Genomic DNA, 16,184 nt, shown 5'->3' with positions numbered 1-16,184 from the left:
CTATGATACCTGCGCTTTACTAACCTGATAACTGGGCTGTAATAGTCGGGACAGTCATGAGATGGAGTAAATATAGCCAGCTCTGACAGTAACGCTGCAACATGACTCAATATGAAAAGAAATAAGGGGATGGATGTTTTGAAACACGTCTTGTTGCTATATGGCTGCGTGGATAACTTAGAACAACAACAAGAACAAATATAGCTCTGTTTGCATGACCATAAATACACACAGTGTTACAAAAGCTTATGATGTAAAAAGGTTATGATGTAGCAATCAAGTTACATTGGTTTGATTTAAAGAAGAATATTGCGTAGATCAAATCAATGAGGAACTGAATTTTGTTAATTGAATATTAACGTAATGATTTGTAGAAGTCATAAGTTCGCCGATGGCTTGTAACAGAAAAAACTTTTTCAAAGTCGGATAGATCAATCTTTAGTTTCTGATTGCCTATTCCAAATTTCACTAGCTCTTTTCGTTCGCTTAGCTTACCTGTTAGGCTTAAATAAGAAGATGTATAATCGTTCTTAAAAGACTTGAAATATTATAGTTTATTACAGTATTGCATGGTATGTTGCCAGTATAAAATATTCAATATAAATATATAGCACAATGTTTGATTTTAGCGTAAATTGTAAAACTCAGACATACTTATTACATTACAATAGCAACTATATTTACCAGCGTGATGAAGATCTTCTGACATGAGAAAGATTTGTTTAGCGATATAGCCACGGTTCTTAATTTAAAGATGGGAGTAATTGATTATTTTCTGATTGATAGCTACAATGAGAGGAAACCTACCAAGTTCAGCTCCACATGCTACACTGGGTGCCTTATTGCTTACTTCTAAATAAGTTTACAGAATTGGAGATGGGTTTTTTCGATCTGGGAAGTGTCCCAAGACTTGAGATCAGGTTTTGCATATGCACCCCAGACTTCACTATTATGTGCCAAAATTGGGGAGATAATTGCGTCGAAAATTCTATTCGCTTGGAATGGGGGTAATTTGCTGAGATTTGTGTGTTTTCTGAGACTGAAAAGGGCGTGAAGGGCCTCTTCTTTCAACTTATCAAGTGCCAATGAAAAGTTTCCCGTTGAAGAAATGTGTCGCAACTAGCAGGGGGGTGGGGGCAAAGAGAGAGAAGGAAATGCCAGAGGAGAGGTATCTGCCTCCATTTGATTAGCGCAGGCAAATGCAGTTCTCAAACATTATTATTACACCGTGACATCTATGTGATTTCCTCCCTCAAACCTAGTTGATGGAGTTTGTTTTAGGAATCGTTCCCTGCCGGATACCAGCACGTCCTTTAAAGGCAGAAGAATCATTGACTGGCCTGTCAATACTGCTAATCCACATAGGAGGAAACATTCCAACCCCACAGGAAACGGTAAGAACGGAAGCCTGCGTTCATGCAAAGTAGACTAATCAGGAGGATCCAGGAAAGTTCGTGTGAGAGAAGCAATATTGTAAAGTAACTTTTCAAGTTTATACTTTAAACGCCGTGAGTTTCAAGTCAGTTAGTCCTCGGAAATATTGTTGTAAGCACTTGAAATACCGTAAATTTTACGCGCATCTTATGCTTACTTTTGACACTTGTCTCACGAGATGGTGAGCATAGTAAACAGTTTATCTAGTCCCCTGAGCCTCTAAGTGTTATGTGCCCTCGGCACTTGTTCATATGCTTCTCTTACGCCAAAGCAAACTGAGTTACACTCCCGAAAACCAAGCAAGAACCTACTAAAAGAGAGTGGAGTTTCTTAAGAAAAGTGGGATGGCATTTATTGCTATAAAAAAATAAAAAAGATAAGGTGATACTTCTCCACAGTAGAGCTTCTCTGATTATGACGCGCATAAAATGCATGTCATATTTGACGGTCCAATGGCGATGAGACATTAATCAGCTCAATATTTCACCGGAAAATAAATTGCCTTTGGATTATGGTGGCATTAAGGGATGATCTCCAACTACGTAGACCAAACTAGAATCAAAGCCTTTACGATTACGAACCTTACTTGACAAATAATCCGATACCAAATAACCAGTCGGCACGCGACACAATCAGCGAACAGAACTTGGGCAGTAGAACACCTGCATACTTTTAACATGTTTTGCAACAAATTAAAATTAGAACAAGGTACATAAAAATGGCTAATTGCATGCTACTGGGCTTAGAGGCAATGCCCCAAGTTTGAGCAAAACTGTCAACTACCATAGGATGAGCCTCCACGTCTTTGAACCTCACTTCATAAGGGTTAAACAACCTTAAGAAGTGCACTCATGTCTTAGTTTGGCATTTCGCGTTTGGCGTTTTAAGTAAGGGTTTATAGGAGGATGGAATATGCAAGTAGGAAGTGTGTAGAATTATTATTAGCTTAAATCCGTGCGCGCTGGGGATAACAGGACAACGTTTATAAGGGACCATTCATTTTTCATGAAGTAGTAGGGATTTGCGGGGGAGGGGGCGAGTCCCTACGACGAAATTATGTTTTACAAACGAAAGCTGCTGGAAAAAAAATGGTGTTTAATGGGGCCACATAAAGAACTACCTTTAAATGGGAAACTGGGCAGCATAGAGGACCATCGTACTATACTGAGATGAAAGAAAAATTAGAACAAAGCGGACAAACGTACTTAATACAATATTACAGGACACATTAATTTGTGGAAAGTGTTGAAATCTGTAGCAATGCAATATCGATTAGCATGGGTCTGAAAATTCAGATTTATTCCAGTGGGAGATATCTTTCACCCTCTACTCTACTTTAATACGGTGCCGGATGCCATCAAATCAACCCCCTATAAAGTTGCACATCTCTTGTAAAGGCGGCTTTTGTTATGTTCTTCTCGTCTTTCAGGTTTAAACGAATTTAAGTGTTGTAATAGGTCTAAGAAAAAGGTAGGTAAAACTGTAATTCAGCTGTTTAATCAGGATAAGCTAACAAAAAAGGATACAGTGTGTCTGCAAGTAGGTATACGAAAAGACTTTATTTATCCACGGTATTTAAAAGGTAAGGTTTCGGACCTCAGACTGTAGCTTACCAGTGTAATACGTTAATGGTAGGTACCTAAGGGATAATAGTAACTAATAGTGCTAAAATATTTCGAAAACTTCATATTCCCCATGGGGGGGGGGGGGGGGGGTGGGGTTGCATTCCCGGAGATCTCTACTTTATTTTGTTGAAGTTCTCCTAATGAAAAGAACGCCCTTTACGATAGCAACCCTCAGTTTTGGATTTCGTTTGTCCTTTTTTATAACTATAAATGACTGATACATTGTCACAATGTACATTGTTTCAAGTCGCTTGAAACCTGCGATGAATATTTTTCAAAATTACCCAGGAAATAACCAAACTGCATTAGAGTCCCTCTGATGTTTGATTGATCGAGAAATGAATCAGTAATGAGAGAATATCAAATTATAGCAAAATAATAGAAAATTAATGAAGCAAAAAAGTGGAATCCTGCCATCTTAGAAAAAAGAGCATACAGTTGACAAGAATACGAAAGAAAGAAGATGGCAATTATGTTTTGCCCCGTCTGTCATAAAATAATCGTTTTGTATGCTTTTATGACCTGTATTGGAGTTATCAGTATGAATGTATGAACGTGTTTCAACACGCCTTTCCCTTTTACTGGAACACATTCATCCGACGTGAACATTATTCTCAAACTCAAAAAAATCATGACCGTGACGGTGTTGGATATCTGATCTTGATAAGCATAGATTTTTTACGACTTTATTTCTCCGTTTTCTCCTTGGTTTTAGCTTCGATTGAAAGGATATATGAAACACGAAAGACTGTACTTGACCACATTTCCAAACCCCTCATATGTCGTCAAAAGTACCCCGCAACGCGTTGTATTTTCAACTCTCTTCTTGGTGTTTGGAAATATGATTAAACACGGTCTTTGGATATGCCAAATCGCGCCCGAATTCAGTTTGAAAGCCTTCGGAATTTTAATAATCTGATTATTTCCCAGATTGGGTAGCTAGGCCAAGCTATGGTTGGGATGTAACTAGATAACATTAATAACAATTCCAATGATCCGTGTCCAGAAGTACTGCCAAACGAGGTCAAACACGACTTGGCGGCCGCAATTGTGGTGAGAGTAAGTTTTTAATCCAATCTTTTCCCAAAACGACAAATCTGTGGTCCTTTTTCGTGGATATTATGCAGATTTTGGTCAATGCTGTTACGTTTGCAACAAAATTGGAATATAAAATAATTTATCCTCTTTTAAACTAATTTAGACGATTTTGTCGAAAATAAACTAAAACAACAAAAAAGAGCAAAAGCTTAATCGGAATTTCCATCGAACTAGTCACGTTCCTGACTTAACTCATTACATTTCCTGAATTAAAATAGTCTCCGCAACTTTGGATTATCAGAGATTCTTTCGCGTGTTTTATCTTGCCCTTTAGACCTTTTTTCTTTACCAATTTCCTTTGAGACTTGCCGGCCAAGAAAATCTTCTATGCTTTTAAGGGAATCAACCTCGCGACATTTAGCAAGAATAACTGAGAAATACAAACACCATTAAAAGAATTATGCAATTAACAGCTTTACTATGAAATAAGTCGCTTATCACATGGAAATGTTTATTAACTTAAAGCTTTCCTTTTCGGATGTGTTGAAAGTAACATTTTCGAGGGAACGTTCCGAGACTTAATTATAATGAGCTTTATTAATTAAATGTCTGGCTAAGCACACCTATTAAACCCACTGTGGCTAGAATACGTTCTTCAGTTGCTCAGAACGTTCGACAAATTTGTCGGTTGACTCAAGGCGGAGTGAAGGTAAGTTTATAGCAATGAACCATGTAGGACAACAGATACTTCCTTGGTAGTTTCGATGGAAAAAGCTGAACATCAAATTGCTAAAATACGGACTAGTCGTATTTCTTTTCCTACTTTTTTTTCTGTCGGTGATAACTATCGAGGTTTCATTTTCTAATTAACAGTTTCCGTCGAAGTAATATCTTAATTCCAGTTCCTTGCAGTTGTCCATCTTGTTAGTCCCATAGATTAGTCCAGCACACTCTGTCTGAAAACGTAATTGAACTGAAACTCTGGTGGTTTTTTCATTTTAATTTCGTCAAGCTGTCCAAAAGCTGCATATAGAGTCTATTGAGTGCCTTGATGACAAAACGAAACTCATTATCCTCAAAGAATTTATTATCTTTCATAGTCAAAGATAGATGAATTTTGTTATAGGTATTATTATCATTATTATCATTATTATTATTATTATTATTATTATTATTATTATTGGAAACGGTGTGGCAAAATTTGTTATTTTACAATTGTTGTTCTTTCTCCATAAAAAGCTTTCATTGGTATGATGATTGACAAATTGCCGTTGTTTCTCTTGTTACGGAATTTGTAATTCCACATCTTAAAAACAAAGGTTACTTACTATTTTAGGAAATAACTTTTCTAGCCGTTTTTTTTACGTCTATGGTATTAACATTTATTCAATTATGAGCTGTTATGCGATATTACCGAAGCCACTATTTGCCTTCACCGGACGTCCCGTTCTCCCATTTTTCCGTCAGTTTCGCGCTGCTCCCAAGGTAAGGCACTCAGAAGTGTACTGTTTTGTTCAGAAATAATTTCAATTCATCTTTGGGTGAGAATAAATTCAAATGGATAGTAACAGGAGTGGTAACGTTTAAAAGCAAAATACTTAAATAGGGTCAATTTAAGGAGTTTCGTAAGTATGGGACCTATGTCATTAGTCAGCCTGAAAGGAACACATTCTTGCTAATGTTCTTGTTTGGGAACGCAACTGCCCCTCACAAAGGTTTTACAAGAGGGACAACTACACGCGGTCAGAGTGATCAAAATCCAACTTCTCAATTATCGGTTCGTGCTACATTTAACCAGCGTGTTTCGAGAATAACCAACATGACCATCTCAGCTTAGAGTTCTCTGGAAACTGCAGGAAAAGGAAAAGCTGAATTTTATCCTTGACTTTTAGAGGTACAGTCTGCGGCAATTTTGTAGCAGTGTAAAAGGTTTGCTAGTTTTCACACTGTTTAATTTGTCTCTCAGATCGTGAAATAAAGACGGGTTGTTGACCATGCGTGAGGTCAAGATGGCTGGATATCGGCCAAGATCCTTTTTACGTGTTTACGGACCGAGACATCTTCCAGGTCCATAAACACGTAAAAAAGAACGAGGCCAAATATTCAGACATGTTAATCTGAACAACCTTGGTAATTAAATGATTTAATTACCAAATTAAATGATTTATTACTGGGCATCACTGGGCACCACTTTCTTGATAGATGGAAACAGAGGTTAATCCCCGCTCCGGTAGCCAATTGCAGTGCAGGATTTGGCTATATCTTACTAACTCGTGGAACTTGCCACGTAACAATAAGCGATAAAAGTCGAAATTTCCCCTCACGTGCCGGTAGCCGTGAGTGGAATTGCGCACGAGGCGGTTTTTTTGGCGGTAAATTGTTCGCAGAAAACTTCTTAATTTTTCTGACAGATTACAGATTTTGTCCGGCGGTTTTCCGCGGGAAATAAGAACAACAACAAGAGTTACAAATAACACAACACTATCTTATGTAATTAATCTGTCCATATACTCTACAGTAATATGAGTGAAATTTCCTCTGACAAAATGAAGAACTTGAAACTAGAAGAAAAAAAAGCCGCTTTCATTTTGGTTGTTGGCCAGCGCTTCAGTAGCATGGTTAAAAACTGTCGACAGTCGTATCTTCAAGGACCTGTTCTGTGCACATCGTCGAGTTAATAAACTTATTTATACTCTGACCGTGGGTCCTTCTAGTCAGATTTCTCTCTGAAGGGACATAGATGTGATTTCAAACTTCAAGTAACCCCTCTTCAGAGCATGTTGGTGGTTACAATCGGCGCGTTCGCTCTGTGCCAACTCTTCTAATTAGCTCAGAAAGTTATGTTCTTTTCCGCCTTGAGTTATTTCCTCGGTAAGAAATTTCGATGTAAAGGCAGTGAGTAAAGTGCAGATCTTGTTAATCACTTTTTCCGAAAACCCTTTTGAAATTAGATCCACTGCCCCCTTGAAGCATGTATTACTTTTGTTAGAAATGTCAAAACAAACGTTAAACTAAAAACAATCCATGGGGCCATCACAATAAGGTTTATTGAATTTTTCGGAAATAGTACTCTAGATTTCAGATTCCATGAAAAACAAATTCTTGTAGTGAGCCCTTCTCTCAGACATACATTCTTTGGTTAGCCCACAAATACTTTATACTTAATCATTAAATTCGTATGCGTACCTTTCTCTGAACTAAATAGACATGTACAACCTGTTTTGTTTCACCTCGGTTCGCTGAGCATAATGTTGCACGTTTTCCGCGATATCGGTTTGGCAAGAGCACAAAAGGATAAAATTCTCGAGAGTGTACTTGGCACCTGGTTCTCAAGCACAAACTAACTGACAAGACATCCTTTGTGACATTTCAGTGGAGACTGAGAGGGTGTGATCGAAAAAGCATTTCTGTCACTGCAGAAGCACATTTATAAGTTATAGGAACCTAAAAAATATTCTCTCCTCCAGGTAGTTAGTCTGCTAAGGATTTTTTTTTCTGCGTCTCCTTTCTACAATATGCTTGATAGTCTGATAAGTTTTGCTTGAGTCGTCAAATGCTGTAAACTCTTCTTTTCAACAAATTTGGGTTAACGCCAGTTGTTTAAAATAAAGAGTTATGTTGTAAAGGAAATGCTAAAACTATTTGCCGTCTTTGAGGTTAGGAATTGCCAGCCTTGATTCACTGAACATCTTCATAGTTTGCTGTCTCCCAGGATGTTCAAGCCGGACAAACGCAGGTTTTTCTTTGTTCAGCCGGAACTTTGAGTCCTTGCCAGCCGGATTAAAGTAACGTTCTACGGGTTACGTGCAATGTGACATTCATTTCTTCGCCGGCGGTTTCACTCGGTGCGTTGTTGGGAGAGCCGCCGTCCTTCGGGCAAAGACATAGCAGTCATTTTTGAAACCGCAATAACCACTTAAAGTAAGTGTCACTTTCCACCTCAAATCTTTTGCGGTATTGGAGGTTTCCCTCGCCTCAGACACAACAACAGATTACAGCCTTCCTCTTTCACCCATAAGCTAACCACCATCGTGACAAGAGCTGAAAAGAATTATCCGCGTGTTACGCTCGACGTGTTCTTCGCCAGAGCTACTTTCTGTTCGTGTTAATCAGCAGGCGGCTCGAGCGGTATTTCACGAGGCAATCCATTTCTCTCGTCCAAACTTCGGATCGCTCAGTTCAACAGGGAAGTGTCCGCCTGTAGGTAATAGTTTCCTTCGGCAGGTGTCTAATTGGAGAGTTCAGGAGTTGCAGTTCAGCTGTCGCCCCAAAAAAGCAACAACAGGAAAGTTAGAAACAGAGAGCTTTGTCACGGTTCCAAAACAAGACTAAAACTGATGATTTAATAGTCCTGCTATCTGATCAACCATTTCCCGGCTTTTGTTAATAAACAGCACTTAAAGTTGTCTACATACTGCACAGTATCCTGGAGGAAATGACCGAAATTACTTAGAGATGCATGTTCAGACGGAAGCCACAGTAACAGAAATGCTGTAACATAGATTTTGTTTTTGAAGCTTGGGCACAAATTTGAATTGATCGAGGTGATACTCGTTCCGACGCCTTGTTAGCATCCCTGCTTATGTCGCAACTCCGGGGATTGTAACTGATAACAGTTTCTCCTCTAGAGTTGTAACGAGAAAAGAACATGAGGCTCCGTGTTCTTGCATTTTTTCTGGAATGGTAACAAGCAAGAGATTATAATCTAGAACATAATCTCTTGTAACAAGCCAATGTAAGATGTAGAAACGCAAAAAGGGAATGTGGTAAGGTTTGCTCTTGAATCACTCGTTTAAACATACAGTGAGATGTTATAACTGAGGCTAAACGCAAGCTGGTCCTTGGGCCTTTTGACAACCACTGCCTCAGACAACGAACGACAACCGAGCTATGGGGATTGCTCGTGAACGTCGGAATTCTGCCGATACGACAGTCCAGACACGGAATTCGAAGGTCTCCAGAAAAAGCTACACTGTTATAGGTTATACTATCATATAAGGCCCACTAAGTTTTGATTCACGACACTACAAAATTCTCATGTAAAATTCTCTTAGGCTTGGCCAGGAAGATTTATACTGATTCGACAAAATTTCACGGGAAAAAAATACGGGATAGATGCAATTTTGTGGAACGTGCAAGGCCGCATAATTATTTGCATGGAAGCTATTTTGTGGTCTTTTGCGGTGGCTTGGTGAGGAAACACAATTTTACCGGCAAACCCGGTCCTTTACAAATCTCAAACCTCAAACCCGGTACGTCCCTTACAACCCTCAAACCGCTAATGCACAGATTTGCGCGGGGCCCACATTTTTTGCTCTAATGGGATTTGTTTCACCTGCTGAATTAGGTGACCGTTTGCGGCCAGGCTGAAATCAAGAAGCCGGATGACGACCCCGACAGAGATTTAGCTCAGGCTAAAAAGCACCTTAATCAGTTTTGTTTGTTTAAATAATAAGTGGCACAATAAACGCTTTACACAAGAGAGGCCGGCCAAATGGCATTGTTATGTTCGAGCTATTGTCAATGTCTGTGTAGAGTTGATTGCCGGATTAGAGATGCAAAAAGCTGGCCATTAAGATTTTGTCAGCTTCAATGGTGTGAAAGCCCAACACATCGGTAATACCATTAACTCGCTCATAATCCACTTAATCTTCGTGGGAAGTGAAGCGAGAGATTGCTTGACCGCGGACGAACGCCCGGAACTTTCTTCCAATGAGTAAAACAGACCAAACGAAACTACTTATCATTGCAATGCGACCTCGTGTTTTCCGTATATCGAAAAAAATGCATATTTTCCCTATTGTTTACAGCAATTGATACGATCGAATGTCACCGCACCGCTCTTTACGATGTGGAAATATTAATTTTCATTGGTATGTAAAGTTCGAAAGGTTGCACTAGTTTATTCAAACGTTGAAGCGCTTTTTCCATGATCTAAAATACGGTCTGATTGACGGGCTTTAAATGAGCTTCAAGACAAAGGCTCATTAACAATATCAGCACTTGCACGGACGACACGCGTAAATGTTTTACGTGCCTTCAGTGTTTGACAGTGTGGCTTTTGTGCTTTTCAGAAGCTGGAAATTTGATCAATATCCCAGAAGCACCGCCCACTGGCCGTTGATTAAAATACACGACTGAACGATTCCGTCTGGAAGATCGCGGATTTGTCGCACGTAGAAAGAACTCCAAATCATGTCGCTTCTTCTGAGGTGTGTTATCGTCTCCTTGGTGGTTTGTACTTCGCGGGCTTATACAGGCTATACCAGAGGACACTGCCAGCCGGTGCCGCAGTTTTGCAGGAATTTAACGAACGGGAATGGGTACGCTTTGATGCGCCTTCCAAACGCGTTCAACAACTACCAACTCAATGAAACTGTCGAGGCCATCAAGCCATGGCAACTTCTCGTTGGACAGTGTCATGCAGGACTGAAGTTGTTTCTCTGTGCCATTTACGCTCCGATTTGCCTCCACGACAAAGAAAGCGGCAAAGAAGTGATCATTAAACTCTGTAGATCGTTCTGCTCCAGAGTGAAGGCGAGCTGCGAGCCCGTGATGAACAGTTACAATTACTCCTGGCCAACTCACGATGCCTTCAATTGTTCGCAGTACAAGGACGACTTGATGTGTGTCCGAGAAGACTTTGTTGTTGCTCCCACAACACGACCGCCAGTGGTGCTCACAGGTACGCTACTAAAGGAGTGATTAGATCACATTAGTGTTCACAGCTTAATTTGCAGTTTAACGTGTCTTTTAATAAGGCGAAGACGATAAAAGCATTATAGCTTGGGCCGGGCAGTAGATAGACCTTGTATTTTCAGTTAGATAAACTTCGTATTTTTAAATTTTGCTCGACAAAACGTTGAATAATCTTGACATTTTGTTTATACAGCGCTTGTTGTCGTGCGCGACTATGCCCTTATGCTCCGCGAATTCGCTGGTAAAGTTGTGCTATTTATAATTTCAGACATTTCCTACGGAAAGGGCGCGAGGGATAGTTAACCTAGAGGAATGTGGTTCGCCATTTTCTTACTGACAAGCAGTTACTAACAAACAATTCTTTATTTTCCATTTTGCTCCAGATACCGACGTGGCTTGTAACCCGAAGTTAAATAGCGATGATGTCCTACGTGCGAAAGCCTGTAACAGCCATTTAGGTAAGACCCGCTTAAAACACCATCGTACTTTTTTTTTTTTTATTTGCGCAAGCGTATACAGAGTCTGATTGAACTGAAGAATCACCCTTTTGCGGTTTCAATGTGTCTGTCCGCTAAAATACACTGAGGAAAACGGTACCAACTCTGATTCTCTCGTTACATAGCCATCAAGTGTTTACATCCTTTACATATCTAAGAAACGGTTCTCGCCAGGACGTGAGTACATCTCTTTTTGCCAAAATGCGTTTTATTTTATCCCCGGGAGACATTGACACAATTGGATTGTCGCGCGTGGGTAGGGATGGACAATTTCTCGCCTCAAACCTTTGAAGAGGTGTCAACAAGCGTACAAATGTTGGCACATTTTTGACGCCAATGCAAATCTTTAGACCACCAAATGTGCGTCTATGTTATAAGGCTGGGACTGTCCCGTTTTGCGATCGTTCAACCCTGCGAATTACAACCATTTTGAACATTCTAATTTTCATTTCAGTCTGACAAATCAGCCATTATAATACACTTTGTCCTACTGGCGCAATTGTTGTTTGAGTTTCGCACACATTTACGATTCTTTGCAAACCAATACGCGTGATTATCATGACAAGAGAGTCCTTTCTTTCAGATGTCTTACAATATAATTAGGGCTGGGCAATGAAAATGCGCCTCGAAGTAAACACATGAAAATAAACCTCGAGGGCTAGGTTAAATTTGCAAGGTGAAAGAGAGATTTTTGTGCGGCACAACTTTTATCATAATGTGTTTTGACTATGTACTTCATACACGCCGAAAAGGAGCAATGATAGAAAAGTCATTAGTATAGGTAAACGGCATTTATTACTAATGAGCGTATTTATTACATGTCTGTCAACTTGGCAGGCTTTGTAACACGCTATGTGAAAGCTGGCTTGAATGTCTGATCGAGAAAACGGGAAAGCGCCGGCGTTTCAAAACTGTGGTAGCCCTTTCTGTGCGCGAATAACCAAAATACGAAGGAGTTTTCTTGCAGAATGAAAACCAGATTGGCCTCGAATCTAACTTGCCGAGAGTGAAAAAAATTTGGCCTAGTACAAAGAGCTTCATTGTAGCTCATTACTTCTTTTAACAATTCTAGCTTTCGTCTTGTTGGTTATTCGCTCAGAAAGGAAAACTCAAGGTCAAAGTCTACTGTTGGATAGCCTTCGGAGGAAAAAATCCGACGACTCCTCTTTCAGTCTTGTACTTAGGACATTGCGTAATGTATCTTTTTCGTACTGCTCTAAATGGAACAATTAGACGGAGAGGTAAAAATATGAAATCCTGCAGTTGCTCGTGTAAACTACTGTAGTTTACAAAAATTCGGCTTGTTCACTAATTAGCTTGCTAGAGGTTTGTTTGGAGACGTTGGTTACGGTATTAAGCAGTTTACCAGGCTTTTGAACACAGAACCTCCCGTTTCTTATCGATCGGCGCGATATCTTCCTGTTGAAGTCCTTTGCAGTCGACCCGTTTAAGATAAACAGTGGTCAAAGTGATTCGGTGTCTTTAAGACAACGATAAGGGCGAGTCAGGCAATAGTTCCAGCCGACCTCAAAGTACTCCGACTGATAAGCAGAGCAGAACAGATATCGAGAAATATTCTTTCACGTGTGATAACACATGCAAACAATTTATAGTCATGCAGATTTTGACCAACCCATGTTTTAATTTACACGGTGCTATCCATGATATGAAATTTAAACGTTTGAAAAATGAGGGTGATGAAGGTTGACAGATTCATCAGGTTGCGAGGTTCAAGAGGCCAACGAGAGAAGGAGTTGTCAAAACATCTAGAAACTACGCAGAAGACAAACATTTTTTTTCACAAGATCGACAAAGTTATTTAATTAAAATTTTTTTTTAAAGGGTTAGTGGCCTACATGTCTGTTCGCTCGATCAATTAGTTATTGCTGTCAATAGATGCGGAGTAACTCTCCTTTGATAAATGTTTTTTTGTGCTTTCTTTTCGATAACACAATATCCATTTAATAACTCTTTATTTTGCCAAAAATCGATCATTAACACAATCATGGGTGGCTCAGTTTACTGCAATAATAACACAAAAAAAGTCGTGGCATAGGGAAAACAGACTGTGTTTTCGTTGTGAATCACACCGTCTGGTCTGAGTTGAAGTCCAATCAACGCCTTCTGCCCAAAAGGGCAAATCGCTTTCCCATATTTGGAGGAGTCTTGATGCAGCTCACCTGTCTTTCACCAGCAACACAATCCCAAATGTAAGCACAAGATGCTGGTAAAGCACTGAAAAAACAAGCACAAGCACCACTAGTTCAACACATTTTGGTTTCTTAGTGTTTGCATGGCTTCCTTGCTTGCGACGGTTGAGAAACCTTAAGAGACAGGTCTGTTTTGATATTCTGTTTCCTCGTCGCTCTGTGGCGTAGTGGCCTAATTATAAGCGAGACGGCGTCAATGTGTGTTGTGCTTAGGGCATCATTCTTTACCCTAGTTGTCTCTCTCGAAAATGTCCAGTGGGTAACCAGACTGTAGACCAAGGTGCCACTTAGGGGAAGTGGAAATTCTCTCACCCGATGCAGTCTTGAAATCGTGCAAATAGTGTTTATGGCTTCGCCATTATATTGGGGATACCTTCTTGATTTTAAGCGCCTCGGTCTAAACTGCTTTGCCTGGACCATATGAATTCTCTCGATAGAACACCACATGGCACACTCGGCGAGCGGACAAGATGAACCAAATCCTGCACTACGATTGGCTACCCAAGCGCAGAGTAAGACTGCCCGATATATCCTGCAAGAAAATGTTGCCCAGTGCGCAATCAAATACATCCTTTTTGACCAGGCTTGTTCGGTCAAGATGAGCATATGTCGGTCACGGCCATTTTTGTGCGTTTATGGACTTCGACTTTGTCTCGGTCTCTAAACCTGGCCAATATCCAGCCATTTTGACCGAATAAGCTTATATCACATATAATAACACGGCTATATCATCATCATCATCATCATCATCATCACCATTATTATTATTTTTATTATACAGCTGTTCTGAAGGATAGCCGCTGACTTGTAGTATCGCGCACGTCATAACTTCTGTCATTTCAATCTCTGAACGATTAGACTAAGAGTGTAAATGTTCGCATAGAAGTTTCTTCTTTCTCGTCGACTGACACTGCAATTTGTTTTTGCATTGCAGCCTTCAGAGCAGACGTAACGAGTATCCGTGAAGCGAAAGGTTCGTTTGCGTTGCTCAGATTCAAGAGGCACAAGAAATCAGGCAAGCAGAGGTTAACACGGAACTCGCGGAAAGCCGGCAAGAAAGTCACGGACAGTCTTGACCGCGCGTTGATACCAAAACACCGCTGCCGAAACTTGACATCGAGAGTGAAAATAGATGAGACATATTTGATAATAGTTGACAAAAAACAGGGCAAGAAGACTGTCAGGTACATCGTCAAGGCGATTGTACCGTGGAACAAGCGACACAGAAGGCTGACCAGGAAGAGCAACGTGTGCAAAGGACGTTGAACAGCTTCGAGCAAAGGTGGTCGACGAAACTTGACGAAATGACCGAACACTGTTCATTGGAGAAAGCAGTTTTTGAGAAAGCGTCAATTTAAAATAAATTGAACGGTTTTTTATTCATTTTCCATAAAGGATTTCTCTCCTAACGTGAAAGGGCCGTGTAGTTGTTCTTTTGGCCAGTTTTGGATCTGCTAAGTTTACTAAGCAGACACCTTCTTTTGCGATTTAGAAGTTCGTCATAATCAATTTTGTATAGGATTTCTTTTCAGACGCCCTATAGCATTAGAAACGTTCAGAAATAACGTATAGACTTCTCAGTATAACGTATTTTTAGCGAGATCGTTTTGTATTTTTTCTTCCTGGCGCAGTAGGTCGTTTCAAAAGACTACCGTTTAAAAATATTTTTTATCGTTTTAAATCTCTCAGAACGTCGCAGACAATCCAATATAATTAATGAAATGGATGCGTCGCTATAAATGCATGTGTGTTAACTAAACTGGATATAATCTTGGATTGCTTGTTTTTGTACGGTGTGGGAACTGCGCTTTTTTTTTGTTATGTCTATATGTTATGTGTTGCACAATGAGCAGCTAGTGTAAGCCACGTATGTAGACGTATGTAAGCCACGTATACTAAGTGCCTTGTTTTCAAAATGATACTTTGAAATGAAGAAAATTCTGGGCATTGTTCATACCTTGTCTTGTAAATTAAGTTGAAAATCTGATCGTGTGGTTCAGTGAAACCACATCAAGGCTTGGAGAAATCAGACAAAACGTCTCCGTGAGGGTTGAGATGTCATTGTCACACTGACGAGTGGAACAAAATACCTGTGTCGAGTGTGTTAATTTATTGTATAGTTCAGAGAACAACGCATTTATCACACGGTAGAGAAGATTAATATCCTTTGTTTTGTATTTTGTAAGCACAAGGTGCTAATGCCCACTAATATTGAGGGCAGTTTTATCCATTAAAGAAATATCATTCAAAAAGGCGATTGTCAGTTCGTTTATGCTTTCCCATTCTGTTCGGATTGTAACAGAAGTGAGAAGTCGACTCCCTCAAATCAATTTGCATTTGAACGTGGTACAGCTCAACAACGAGAACTAGAAACAAAACAAATATTCCCACCTGTAGCGATTTAATGCTCATTTTTATAGCCTCTTTCACAGCCAGAGGAACCTAAGAATAACTCAAGAATAAGGCTGGTTGGCATCGATAACTTATGACGTCATAATGGTAACAGTACCCCTGCGACTGAAGCTTTGGGGAATAAAACAAAGAAATCAAATCCCGCCTTAGGGATGAATAAATTATTTACTCTGTTTTATTCCCCAAAGTCTCAGAGCCAAGTTAGGCAATTTTCGTTTATCGAAGTTTCCCTTTTCAACTAGTTTTTACTTATCATGATCGTACATATG

At 39.8% G+C, this 16,184-nt stretch overlaps 1 protein-coding gene across 3 annotated transcripts; it reads left to right on the top strand.

The window, feature by feature from the left end:
- The first annotated feature begins 4,731 nt into the window (after window positions 1-4,731).
- On the top strand, window positions 4,732-15,755 carry LOC110050657 (secreted frizzled-related protein 2-like). 3 transcript variants are annotated; one of them, XM_020756574.2, is made up of 4 exons: window positions 4,732-4,806; window positions 10,172-10,782; window positions 11,180-11,254; window positions 14,438-15,755. In XM_020756574.2, exons 2-4 carry the CDS (start codon window positions 10,293-10,295, stop codon window positions 14,767-14,769), a joined length of 897 nt encoding a protein of 298 aa, XP_020612233.2. In that variant the 5' UTR covers window positions 4,732-4,806; window positions 10,172-10,292; the 3' UTR covers window positions 14,770-15,755. The 3 variants fall into 3 exon arrangements, with proteins under 3 accessions (XP_020612233.2, XP_089133928.1, XP_089133927.1); XM_089277802.1 differs by lacking the exon at window positions 4,732-4,806 and adding an exon at window positions 5,456-5,582; XM_089277801.1 differs by lacking the exon at window positions 4,732-4,806 and having other exon boundaries at window positions 10,062-10,782.
- The last annotated feature ends 429 nt before the right edge of the window (window positions 15,756-16,184 follow it).

Source organism: Orbicella faveolata, unplaced genomic scaffold (genome assembly GCF_042242905.1).
Source record: "Orbicella faveolata isolate gen_17 unplaced genomic scaffold, um_ofav_v1 contig_46, whole genome shotgun sequence".
Lineage (NCBI taxonomy): Eukaryota > Metazoa > Cnidaria > Anthozoa > Scleractinia > Merulinidae > Orbicella > Orbicella faveolata.
Note: the sequence above shows the minus strand (reverse complement) of the source record. Positions and strands in the feature narration are given on the sequence as shown.